The 14,397-nt window shown below is 40.1% G+C and overlaps 1 protein-coding gene across 1 annotated transcript; it reads right to left on the bottom strand.

The window, feature by feature from the left end:
• Positions 1–8,461: 8,461 nt before the first annotated feature.
• Positions 8,462–13,646, bottom strand: LOC119719113 (synaptotagmin-1-like). The gene is given in 6 exon segments (XM_038188436.1): positions 8,462–9,882; positions 10,374–10,561; positions 11,286–11,424; positions 13,232–13,254; positions 13,257–13,497; positions 13,623–13,646. Coding segments are annotated over 6 exon segments (729 nt in total). The 3' UTR covers positions 8,462–9,768.
• Between the last annotated feature and the right edge of the window lie 751 nt (positions 13,647–14,397).

A 14,397-nucleotide genomic window follows, 5' to 3' on the forward strand; every position in this document is an offset into this window, starting at 1 on the left:
TTCAATATTTTCCATGTTGTTGTTGTTGTTGTTTTTAAATAAGGGCGTTGTGCTATCATGTCATTTCAGGAAGACACTGTTCAAAATATAGTTTTTCTGTTCACCTTGCGAACTCAATATTTGCTCATTGAACAAATTTTGGAGAAAAATTTGCTCATTGGCCTACTGGTATGTACTGGAACAACGACGAATCACCAAAGAAACGAAAATTTACAACAGCAACTTTATCCAAAATTCTGGCAAATGTTGGTGCTGAAATAGCTGTAACTTTGAGGTTTCTGCCTAAAATGACATCACATTTTTGCTCATAATATGCAAATTTGCATTAGCATAAAATCCAAAAAGGCACCGGAATGCCATTAAAAATGGCAAAATGAAAATTCAAAGTAAGGTTTCCTTAATAGTAGCACTACTTGTACTCGTAATCGCAGTCGTGGTAAGGTATACTCGTACTCGACTGCTATCTTCATCTTCACCACCACCATCAATGTTATAGCTATTATCAGCACCTGTACGGTATCAGTACCACATGTTGCATGACAAGGTTCATCGTGTACACGTCAAAATAATTCTGAAACTATCTTTTGTTCATAATTATTTCAACAAGGCCTGTTTTGTGAATGTATACCTTTGTTGTAATTATTTCGTGGCAGCAATGAAAGCAAAGTGTATGAAGAGTTATGTACAAAGCAGTAATTAAGGAGTATGATAGTATCAACAGCGTATATTATATTGAACATGTCATAACAATGAACACCGGGTACAATAATAAAAGAAAGCTTCGGTTTTACAAAGATATGAATGTAACTTATCGGTTAGCACTGAAAACAATTTGAATGTACATAAATTTGAAAATACTACTTGTCGTCTAACGTAGGGCGACAATCTCAACCAGACATCAAACAGCAGTTGGGATGTAACTCGATGCAACATGCATCTGGATTTGTTTATGTTTTTCCTATATTTCACCTGATGTACGCAGAATATTCAAATTATTATTGTGTACCGATTTCAGTTAGATTTGCAATATTTGATATTATAATTATAACTGATATGATGCATTGGAGAGCTGGCTACATTTAAATGCTAATGAGATACAATTCATAGCGCTGGTCAATAACACAACACGTGTTCTGGCTGGAAAGGGCGCTTCTGGAATAAGTCATGCACGACCTGTCTGCTAAAAATGCAAATTTTAATTGCCTAATTATTACAAAGCATGGTTGGTTTTGAGCGATAGGCTTGCCTCTTGGTCGGTCACGCTCTTTAACCACAGACATACCCGCCTTTTTAACTATAATGGAGGTCGCGACGGACTGATACGCAGTGGCCGGCTTGCTGCCTCTCTGCAGCGCCCTCTTTCGTCACACGTCTTGGTGCTCCATAGGGATGCAGACCAGTAAATAAACTGCCATAGACCCAAATGCTAAAATTTGCCCCCACTTCAGAAATTCAGGACAAAAACTCACAACTCTCCAAGGTGCTCGAGACTCGTATCAAATGAAAGCTTATTTCATGGTCTTCTATTTTCTTTTCAATTGTTTTGGGGTAATCTAATCTGATGACCTTTGGCAGAAATTTCCATCAGAAGATTATCATCCCTTAAAATAGTCCTGACGGCAGGGTTTGAAATTAGCGGGAGCCCGCTAGTCAAATGCTAGTCAAAACAACGGCGGGCAAGTCAAACTATTCCTTACGTAGCCCGGCTGGCGAGTCCAAAATTATTGGGATACGGCAAAGATGAAAAAAAAACCGGAAGAAATAAATCATGACATTCAGAAATCACATCCATCAATTTGTGTATAATTTTATCAACTGTTTTAACGGGTTAAGTTATAAGATCTGTTTATAAATAATACTGACAAAATTGCCTCAGAATAGATGAGAAATCAGTTGGAAATGGGTAAAAGCGAATTTTACCTACGACCTATTTTCGTCTCCTTGTTCGATCACGTCGGTTTTCACCATGGACATAGAATAAATTAAGTTCTATATCTATGGTTTTCACATCGCGTACTTGCGTGAGAACGAAATGATAACGACGCGAAGATTTTAATACCTACCTACATCTGATGGATTCTAGATTTCATTTGGATCACGGTTTGATACTATTATTAAAATCATTTCATGAATATTCATGCTTAAACGAGTGATTGAGTTCCACGAGTCCACACGGGAGTTTTCGTTTCGGAAGTGACAGGTCCATTTATGGCAGGATATTTCTCTTTCTCATCATGCAATTTTTCAGTTTCAATAAAATTCCTCCGGTTTTTTTTTTTTAAAGAAATCAATATACCAAATTAATTTTAAAAACTCTGACTTTTACACGTTAATTATTCTTTCGAGGGGCCCTGATGCGCCACCGGCAGGCCCTAGGCACCAGTGTTCCGAAGAATGGAGAAGGAAGGTGAAAGGAAGGGAGAATAAGAACAAAGTGGAGAATGTATAAATTATAAACACCGCTGCTCACAACTCCGCGAAGCTAAAATCCGGTTCTGAAACCCTTGTCAAAAGATTGTACATTCTGTCATGTCGGCACAAGCTGCCGCGCGAAGTCGCTTCATATACGGGGGGTTGACAGCTGCAGCTGTGCATATTCAAAAAATGAAAATATAGGATTTAAAGACCCCCCCCCCCCCTGCAGTCTGGGATTAGGGAACATTTGCGACAATGAAATAAAAACATTATAGCTGGACTGAATTTTGTATTTTTGAACAATTTTAAAACTTGATATCGAACGATTACAGTACAAGCTCTCAATATAACAAATTAATCATTCTTGCAATTGTCCTCCGATAGAAAAGAAAGAAAATAAAACAAAAAGTTATGTGGCGATGGCCAAGTCTTCAGGAGTCGGACTTATGACCCTAACTCAATGAGCCCCTTACCGACTTCCATATAGAACTCTTCTGGGACTCGGTACCCGGCCCACCACACCTCCTTCCCTGTCCATCCATGTAACTCGAAAGTCAGGCACCATAAAGGGAGGAAACGAGGTGGCACCCTAAGCCTTGCTGCCGAGTCAGCAAAAGAACCCCGTACCTATACGCAGACGCCAACCTGGACTTCGCGGACAGTCCCAACTTGTGAGTCAGCTTACCGACCGACCGAGCTAACTGCTGTTGGTAAATGACGACGGGAAATTAATACTCTTAAATGACAGAACTGCGGGCATCGAAAACCACAAAAATGACACCAAGCGGGTTCGAACCCCTAACCCTGGGTTTGCTGTCAGACAGCTTAACAACTAGGCTGTTTCAGTATCTTTCCGTTAAACTATAATCCTTATTTCCGCAGTGGGAGAGTTACTTTGTGTTTCATATGTGCACGAAAGATGCATCAGCATCGCGCTATACACATGAACGCTGTTACGTAACTCTTTTCTACAATCATTCTTATGTACCGATCAGTTGACTATTCAGCGTCACTACGAGCAATTAACCTTACCAAGCTCGTCCTTATTCTGTCTCATCAATTATTGCTTCGCGTTGCGCGTCTTTCGGCCGGCACTGACATGTCGCTATGATTGAGAGAAATTCTAGCAAGTGTCCCCTACCCCATTATATCAAACTACTGACCCGTTTACAATTTTTTTATGAGGGAATTTCGTTTGTCTGATTCTAATATAGCTCCCTTAGCTAGCTTGGGAAAATTCATCTGTTCTTGTTCATATAGGGAATGATTCCATTATAATACAATGTCACATTAACGGCCGGTGGCATGATTAGAATCGTGACCACGCGAGTGCAATGACGGCCAATGGCGTATAATTTTATCTGTGCTGGCAAGGGGGGATGGGGATGACCAAAATCATAAAATTCCGGCGATTCACAATGCAGTGCGTGGACAAAACAAGGCCCATTTGAATGAGTGTCATCAAACAACTTCAGCTAAGTGGTTATAACTTCGGGAGGGTGTTCTTCCGCCTTACTAAAACACCATATTGATACAAAGAAAGGAAAAAGGCAAATTTATACTCGAATCATACGCTTACGAAACTACTGACCGGAAAAAAAACTAACAAATTCAACTGTCCCGCGCTGCGAATTTGTCGACCATCTCCCACAATGCACTGAGAAAAATGAACTCTCCCTGGCAAACTCTTGGTGGCACATGAAACGCCTGCATTGCCCGGCCGTGGACATTCGAAAAAGGGGGGGGGGGGGGGGCTGGTCACCATATTCTACTGTGACGCTCTTCATCAAGTATGTATACTCTCGCTTACATTTTTAGAAGTTTTTGTGCTTTGTTTCTCCACTTTCCAGTTCTATTGAATACATTTTAGTTGATGGGAAGTTCGGAAAAAAGGTGGGGGATGATTCAATAGCCCATCCCACGATCAAAAAGTGTTGGGATTATATATACCCCTTACGCCCCTGATGACGGCGCAAGGAGCCAACGAGCCTGCCACTCGCATGGTCTTTTTTTCGTGTCCGGGTTGCTATACGCCTTGACTCAAGCCTACGGTCATGAAAAGGCCTTTGAGATGAAACAAAACAAATCCATGAACCTTTGGCGACTGAACGATCTAAATTGGGCTTGTACTGTGTACTTAACAAGCGTATCTTTGACTCCCCCCTCGCCTCGAGAATTCTAAATCACAACGGTAATGTTTGCGCGCAACCAGCCTGTTGTAAAAATGGCGATAGGCCTGGCCACGATGGAATGTGCACTTTGGAGGTGATGAGCTTCGACTTTTGCTGAATTTGAAAGTATCCGTGGCAACTATCAATAAAGAGAAAAATGTTAATTGCGGTTTATGATCGTGAGTGCTAAAAGTACGTGCAATGTGTCACTATAGGAATGCGTGTGAGCCGTCATCGAGAAAGTGGGCCTGACCCGGGGAGATGACGTCACACTTTCTCAGCGAATGTGGATTTGTCGTGACTAGACTCGATTAGTGAAATAATCAAAAGCACTTTATCTTTTACATTCTCACAAACGAATTTGCACCTTTAACCGGGTACCGAAACGAAAAAACAAAGATTCGAGGGAACATACATAATATAGGGAAAATCATTGAATCTCATGTTTTTAAGGTGTAGGCCTACGCCTTTTAATTGCAATATTAAGATGGAGCTTAGGTGACGTCACGGGTGTAGACCTACATATTGACTCCCTAAAACCGCAATGATGATTGCGTGTACGTCTAAAAATGGTCACAACTCTCCAATGTGTTCGAGACACCCATCAAATTAACCCTAAAAGGGCCTGGCCCGGGTTAATTTTATACCATCTCTCAGCCGGGGGGAATCCCCCCCCCCCAAGATCTCGGCCATCGGGTGAGGAAAAATTATGAAACTCAGTACATACAAAGAGCAACTTATCATACGCATACTCAACAAATTTCATGACTATAGGTCAAAGGGTTTTGGAATTATGGCTAATTAATTATTCATCTGTGCAAACAGTAATTCTGCTCCGTGTACACGATGTATATGGGAAAATTCAGTTTTCACGGCGCCTAGCGCCGGTATTTTTTTCGGGTTAAAGCTTATTTCATCATCGTTCATTTTCTGTTCAATTTTAAGGTGGTTAGTCCTATGACTTTTGGGAGAAATTCCATCCGAAGATGATCACCCTTTAGAGCAGTCCCAATCCTGTGACCCATCGCCATTTTGAAATATGATGCATGCACTCGATTGCAAAATAGAGCAAATTTAAATGTATGTGGCTCTTCGTGAAAACGCAAACTGCAATTATCGAGATTACTGCCCCTTGCAACATTAATGTAACTTGGAAATTAATGATGTTTTGCTTAAAAAACATTACAGTACATTGTTTTAATGCAAAATATTGAAACAAATCAAAATCGAAAAACAAATGGTAATTTTTGACAAATGTGGCCCTTCGTGAAAACGGTGACGAAATATACGAGCTCGCATCCCTGTGCACGGCCTCCACCCATCCTTTTTACAAACCTTCAAGTTCATGGTCTACAAAATGCTCAACTAGCAAAGAAATCGAGGGCATACACATTGTGATTTGGCAATTATGGGCCTGTTCAGAGATCTGCACCCTTACGGATGAGCGGGAATGGAAGTGCGCCCTCTTTCGAAAATGTTACCTTTACTTTGTCGCAATGTTTATTTTGATCAGGTGTCGATCGACATATCGGTAAGAAAAACCTTTGAAACATCCGCTAACCTATTTCCGATCATAATGTATTAAATAAAGCGGAATGAAAAGACAGTGTGACAAACAAACATAAGTAAAAATACCGACATTTATCTCTTTGCACTCAAGAGATCAAACATAAGAATGAAAAAAGAACAAGAAAGTTAAGTCGTAAACGCCAGAAGTCAACATTATAAGTCATTGTGACTTTCCATTAACAATTTAATCAGTACGTTTCCACGGTAACAGGCCAGTGACATACATTTAAAACGTGCAAATATATAAATAGATTTCTGTCTCTCCATCCCAAAAATACAATAAATTATATACAACCATTTATCAGTATATAGGAGTGCAAAATAGAAATAGGTGGAATTTGTATCACAATACATTAAATTATTATTGAAGATAACAGAGAGCATTAAAGCGCACTTAATAGTAATGCCTTCAGGCGAATCAGGAACTCAGAACAAAGTCACAGCAGTGAAAGGCAGAATGCGGCACGCAAGCTCAGACTCGACCAAAACTGAGCCATTGCTTCAACGTTCATTGTACACCGTAACTGTAAAAAAAAAAAAAAAAGTTGGAGTGAAGCTCACCACCCCTTTCCCCAACCGCGATTTTTTTCTTAAGCAATCCAGCCACAATCTTTATTCAGCCCAAACATGCAGTGATAATGTGCACAAAATTATGCAATTTATGACAAATGCCATACACCGGAAGAAGGTTGCACTTTTGTATACGTGCAAGGTGACTGTGAACCACAACTTGCACGTATACAAAAGTGCAACTGTTTTTGGTATCATTTGTTATAAATTGCGTAATTTCGTACACATTATCGCTGTTTTGGGACGAATAAAGAGTATGCCTGGATTGCTAAGGAATTTCTGTACTGATTAGTCGTTATTTGAGCGAGAGGTGCACTGTAGTTTTTGAGTTAGACAAAAAAGTGTTGGAAGGGGGACTTTCTTTTTGGTTGAGTGTAGTTGGTGGATCTAGATGGCTGAACCAGTTTCAACTTTTCGGATCGTTTTGCATGAACGCTTGGCGGTAGTTTTGATCATCTTACAGTAGATCGAACGGAAAAGCGTGTTTGGTCGAATCAATCCCACAATGCAATGCAAGACCGCGACAGCAAGGTCTTGCAAATGGCGGACATGAACAACTGGGAAAATGGCGCAATCACGATTCCAACGTCCAAGACATGCCCGATATGGTAGACTTATACATTGCCTGTTCTATCTACTTCGTTGCAGCCTCGTTCGCCTGTAGCTTCCTAGTTATCTAGTTACCGAAAAACCATCTGGTAAATTGTTTTGTTTCCGTAGTAAATAAAGGTCCGTCTTTTATCTGAAATCCATGCCTATAACATCTTCCGTACACAATTCATTTCACTATTTAGTAAATTATTTACAACAGTGTGCGGGTTATTTAGTGGTTTCGTATTTTCCAAAAGCAGAAAAACTCTACAATATAATGAAACTTTGAGGTGATTTAACAGACCATACAGAATCGTGTAAGCATTGCACATACAAAAAACGAAAACAACAGGTTATACAAAATAATATATTTATACAATACATGATTATACGACTTTCAAATCTTTGGACAACAAATTTTACTGGAGGTATTGTTAATGATTAGGGTTGGAATTTTCAAAAAAGGTGTTGTAAAAAAAGTCAGTTCATTGATAGAAACTTGACCGTTTTGGATATAAATGCAACTATTTGAAATTGTCATTTTCTCTTTTCTTTACAATTACACAAAGATTACAATCATCTTATCATGGAGCATTAAGTATGTAAAACTGTTTAGAAACAAATTTATGGTTTGTTTCACTAACGATTGACATCATCATTCATAACAAACCTGTTGGTGAATGTGACGATTTGGAACGATTAAAGTTGGTCAGTTACCGTGTTTAACAGGTATCACAATTATGATTGCACACTGACGCATTCATTAACCACTACAATAGAAATAAGCGAACGGTGAAGTACGTATCTCAACGTGGGTTTTGAGGTAATGGCAAGTTTAAGATGTGATCGGTTCCATTGTCCAAGGCACCATGTGTCAAATTCAAAATAATTCAAGTCATTTCGGAGTTCATTCAATGAAATCAGTAAATAATATTTAACTTACTGAATTATTATGCGTCATCTAAGACAAAACTCGATATTTAAGACGCATGACCAATGCTATTTTCGAGTTTCAAATCAAAAAACGGATTTGTTTTTGTGTAATTGCTGTTTTCCTATAGTAATATAAAAGTTATTCACGTTTGAATGAGACATCGAATGAAAGAAATCCACCGATGTTTAGTTATTGATTGTTTTTTTTTGGGGGGGGGGGGCACAAAATTCGAAACGAAGCTGACGGACAATAATTCGGCTCTCGCAGGGCGGGTTCATTTGAGCCAAAAAGCCCTTTTTAAGAGTTGCAGACGCTCTAGTGTAATTTTTTCTTCGTTAAAACAAAACACACAAATTGAGAATTCGTTATGGAAAAAAAAATCAATTTGTTTTGAAGAGCACGGAGTGAGCGACTTTGTAACTACATGATATTCCTTTTACTTTTTGGCGTTCGAAAGTTTTCTTCAGTTCACGATAGTTCATTTCCTGCACGAATGGGCCATTTCATGTCTAATGATGTTTCGTGAGCTTTTCTATTAAACAAATGACACCAAAACAATTAGTAAACTATTATTTATCAGGAGTTTTTCCAATACAATCATACAAACAGGTGCAAAAGTGGTGCCGGTACAAAACCTCAGTTCCCACATCGGGGGCAAGATTCACGTTCATTGTCGTGTCCTTCGTGAAATCACGATCTCTGCCAAACGACGAATCGGGAGAACAAAATGACATCAAAAACACGATCAAACTGTATACACACGGAATATGTGAACAATCCCAACCAATCGTTTGACGATTCGTCTCTTAAATCTTTAGAAATGTCGATCTCAATCTAAATATTTCTCTTTCTCATCTCTTCCTAACTGCAGCATTTAAAAAATATATATTTGCACTCTCTTTTTTCCCCACCACGTGATAATCTTCCTTTGCGTCATCTAGAAAGGCGCCTTTGAAATATTTCAGATTAACCGCACCTAAGAACTGTTATCATTGTCATTACAGTTACTATTCCACTCTTGTGCCGTTACACTGCCTTTGCTAACAACACCCAACCTTTATTCAATTGTGTCGTTCATTTTGTGCAGACAAAGTTTAAAACCCTGGGGTCAAGTCCACGGAGCTCGTAAGGTCACAAAGTCGCTTAGCACAATAAAGAGTTACCAGCGAAACTGTCATTTGAAGTGTATACTGTTTGTTTCTGGTATTCGGCTGTTTTACACTAAGCACGCAACTTGTTGTTTAGGAAGTCCCTCAGATTTACCGCACGAGAGATACATAGCGTTGAAAATGACTACTCTCTGACTGAGCGTCTTCTTTCACAGTCCTGCCCCGGTCTTGCACCTTTTGTCATTCCATGCAAAATGCGTGATTCTTGCCACAAGGCACCCGACTCCTGAACCAATACTGAAGGGTCATAATAATTCAAGTACACTTTTTATACAAAATAGATAAATTGTTACATTCTTCTTTTTTCAGAAAAACTTTCCCTTGAGCGAATAAATAAAGATGGCCGCCGTTATGTGACCAGTCTGTGCCACCGGGCCACGGGTTTGCTGGAAGAGATCATGTCGTTCCAATGCGCTAGCTCCTCGCCATGGGAGTCGGGGCCCAAGACCGCTCGTCCAACAACCTATCAGAAAGGAAGAGAGAGAACGATTGCTTTTTGTTAAATGTTATGGAAGATTAGACCTCAAGAGATTGTTTAAGTTGTAGACAATGTCTAGACAATGTCTTGACAATGTATTATTGATACATTACAGTCTGTTGTGTAACCATTCTTTCGAAGCATCAAAGCATTGTTTCATAGGAATGCGTCGAGTCCTAATTAGAGCAGTGTATCAGAACAATCAGAACATTCACAGGCCTTTTTACCATCATTAGTAAAACATGGTTTTGACTATGAATTCAATTCAGTTTTTCTTCAAAGCACGTGAAATGAAATTTTGTTTACTGAACAAACTGTGCAATGCACCTTTAAATGTAATCCAGCCATTAGCCAAAAACGAGGTGTGATGCAAAACACACACAAAAAACACTGTTACTTCCAGATAGGTTTGAAGTTTGAATCTGCAACAGTATGATGACTGGCTAGTCTCGCAACCAGTCCACTCTTATACCTACCTCGTTCTGGCCTATTCTGTTCTCGTGTATGACCTGGAACTCTAGTGTGAGATGCCGGAGTGACTCCTGCATCACGTTGAAGACTAACGCCTCGTTGAACACTGGGTGGACGGTGTTGTGTTTCGTCGACGTCTTCTTCTTCTTCATTCGCTTGGTGGAGCAAAATATCGACACTTTGATGTACGGATCTGTGGAGTAATTGGCAATGATGTCATATTATCTGGAATGTTAAGTATTTGGTTAATAGTTAATCCCGAAATGATCATCGCACCACGCAATGAAGTCGGATAGCCACTTACACGCTCATTATGTAGTTTTTGTGTCTTTGCGATTATATTGTACTAGGATAGATTCCAATATTTCATTTCCAGAAATCTTCCGACAACTTCATTATCAATACAGTGTAATGTGCGGTCAATGTACCAATTCGCAATTTATGTTTAGTCTAGTAAGATGGTTGGTTTTTTATCCAGCTGGTGTGGCTTTTAAAGCAGTCCATATGTTAAATTTTGATTCTTGTTGAAGAAAAACATTTCAGATAGAGTACTCATAGATGCAATCTGCAAAATAAGTCTTCTAACTTTCGAGCTATATTTTGCTTAATGCCAAAAGCAAGTTCGTTCACGGTCGTTTGTCTACGCGTGCAGTTTTACTCGAACACATGCCATTTAACTATATGACTTGGACCAGCCGACCGCGGTTTGTCGCATCGCTGGTTACCAATATCCACGGTCATGCACAGCAGGGAGCCAGGGACGAGTTGGATGAATGGTAAACATCTGACGACAAAATCATGACAGCTGATCATCGTCCGAACATAAGCACTCAGCGCGCAGGCGCAGCTTACGTCAGGATTCGACCACTAGCCAACCAATGGTCCTTGATCGAACTTGCCCCATTAAGCTATCATACCTGACGTTTTCCTATCTTCAAGTAGTTTGATGGCTCGGAGGTTCCTAGCTTTGAGGATAACCACGGTCAGCCGCTCGGCACTCGGTAGGTAGGCAAGGGAGAACATGATGTCGCCCAACTCCGGAGCCTCGTCACTTTGCTGAAAAAATAGGAAGCACAAAATAATCTCAACAACAAAAAGTACCGTGACCTCGTTTTATATCGTGGTATCTCGTGAGATCTGGGAGACAGACATCAACTATAGCTCTGGCGCTTCGTCACTTTGCTTAAATTATTGCCGTGCGCACGCGCAATTTAAATACTAATATGGTTTCTTCTGCACATATGTGGTTCTCTCAGCCATACAACTCTGAAGATATTGTGTCACCAAATATTAAAATAATCAAATTCGCACGATGCATGGTAAGAATTTAACATGCTTTTAGCAAAATCAGATTAGTCAATTATCATACAATTTCAAAGTTCGGTCAACCTAATTAAGTACTTGGTCGTGAATCTTCGTCAATACAGATTGAATTCGTCTCAGCTATTGCCGAATGACAGCATTCATAGATCAAAGTCGTTTAATATTAATCAATTTAAAACTGGTAGTAAGTCAAGTCTGATATGTGCTAAAGCATTTTCCTTGTACGTCCTGGAGCACAATTCAGTACATTCGTTCGCATGATGCTATCAGACCAATTAGATGTGCCTAACTCAGAAAGGATTTACCAAAAGAAAAGAGTACAGATTACAAAGAGCACAAAACACATCTTTTAAGTTTAGAAGCGAATAAAACGAGCGTTATAATGAAAGAAGCAAATGGCAAAAAACTACGACGGCACTTAGTAAACAATAAATGTATGAAAGAACAGGGATATACATTAGGCGTATGTTTTTTTCTTATCAGCGGCTGTAGGCCTATGCCATTAACAGAAGATGTCATGAAGTATGACGACATTGAACAAAATTAGGATTAAATTGTGTGACATCAGACGAATTTGTTTTCTGAATAACCACGGTTCAGCGTAGACTAGACGTAATCACATACTCCTGGACGAATATGTGTGCTCGGTTTTGATTCACTTGAGCGAAAAATTAAAATGTACAGAAAGGGACGAAATTAAACATTCGAAGCGAAATTAAACATTGGAAAACATTTGCAAATAGCCGGCAAAACATATATAAACCATCGAAAATGACCGTTGATGATTGTGATTGTGTGATTACAACATTTGTGGCTGCAACGTCTGCTGTACAGATCCTGATTATTGTAAATTTCAATTACATGGAAGTTTTCTTTTAAATGCCAGGCTTAATGTCCATATGGGCTTTATGTCTCATACACTCGGACAGGGGGTGGTTTTTTTTTTCGACATTGTTGAATCAATTATATTTCTACGATTTATCAAATGTCATCAGGGAAAGTAAGGTCTGGGAACCAGACGCAGAAAACGTTTCTTAATTGATGCGACATATGTCACATATATGTCGTGTCTGAAACGGCTATGGCTATGTGCTCATGTATTTATTGCCTAAACCCTCGAGCATAGCTTCTGCTTCTGCATCTGCTGAATACTATGCAAGCATCACCAGATGGTGGTTATAACGCACAGGTATAGACAGGACAAGCTATAGACAGGGCCCAATTTCACGGCGTTGCTTAACAGTTAGCAGAAAAGTTGAGTTTAGCATAGCAGAAAAATGTGCTAACCTTAAGCACTATTTCACGGCGAGTATGTGCTAACAGTCACGCGTGCACGGAGATTTCTATTGTTACGTCACTAAGTTAAGCAAATATTTCCTCTGAAGTAAGCGTGCCTTTTGCTGTGCTCACTGCTAACGGTCTCCATGAAATAGACGGAGGCTCTGTTAGCAGAAAATCGTGTGCTTATCAGCGCCGTGAAATTGGGCCCAGGACATTCGGGCACGGCCTAGGTCAACACAGGATGGTATAGCCCCCTCACCTGTCTGTGAGCCACCGCCACGCCTTGATCTCCTTCCACACCTCCACCTTCTCCGTCAGGTCCACGTTGGTCAGGGCCAGCACGGCCGTGCCGATGCACTCGTCCCTGGAGAACTGGTCAAAGTCGAAGAGCTGGATGCGGGCCGTCTGGCGGTGGATGTCCGGCTCGGGGATCTCGAAGACGAAGCTCTCCTTGAACTCCGGGCACAGGGTCTTGCGGTGGACCTTGCTCTGCAGCATCTTGCTGGAGTGAGGCACCACGGAGATCTGGAGGGAGTGAGGGAGGGGAAAGATTGAGAAACAGGTGAAACGTAACCTTGGATTCAATGAAGTATGGACGTATTTGGTGGTAGCCTAATCTGCATGTCTCAACTGAGGAAAAACTTATAGACATGTATGAGGTTGAGAGTCAACATGATTTAAGCCTTGATACTCCACACTACGTAACCTTAATTCTTGCCTAGGTGAAAATTTATCTTTCTGTTTCCATCTGTCCCATTTAAAGTTACGAATTACTTTTCTTTATCATTTATATGGCTTAAATTGGCTTTTATTTCTATTAAGTATTTAAGTAAGTTTCAGGGAGTTGCCAAACAGACGAATATTCCTAGCAAAGAGAACTGTACACTTCTAATAGAAAAGGGTTACAGTGGCATATAGACCGACCGTGACCGAATTTTAGCCGGAAAAACCAGGGTGTCTTCTCTGGAAATTCAAAATCCTTTGAAAACCACTTCTTTGTGAGCTGATGATCTTTGCCTGTAGCTACAACAGCTATTAATATGCATTAATGTCATATTAATTCAAAATAATGGTAATTATTACTAATGCTATAATAGGGCGACTTTCCCATTGTGCACAAACCTAAAATGTCACCTAACCCAGGTTTACTTTATCCTGCCTCCACGAATTTCGGTATAGGTATGTTTTGGACCACGAGGAATCGATCTAGATGGTTTGCGACAATAAATTCCTTGTCCTAAGGGTCGTTTTAACATTGGGGCGACACCAATCTGTCGCCTCAACAAGGCGTGTTGCCCTAATGCAGACGCGATTAGCAAAACATGTCGCCTATCTATATTATTCTGTAGTTGTAGAGGTTGTTAATTATGACTTTCTTTCCACTTTTCGAAAATGTGACACAAAATGTCACAAACACCACACCTC

The sequence above is a fragment of the Patiria miniata genome, unplaced genomic scaffold (genome assembly GCF_015706575.1).
Source record: "Patiria miniata isolate m_02_andy unplaced genomic scaffold, ASM1570657v1 HiC_scaffold_13, whole genome shotgun sequence".
NCBI lineage: Eukaryota > Metazoa > Echinodermata > Asteroidea > Valvatida > Asterinidae > Patiria > Patiria miniata.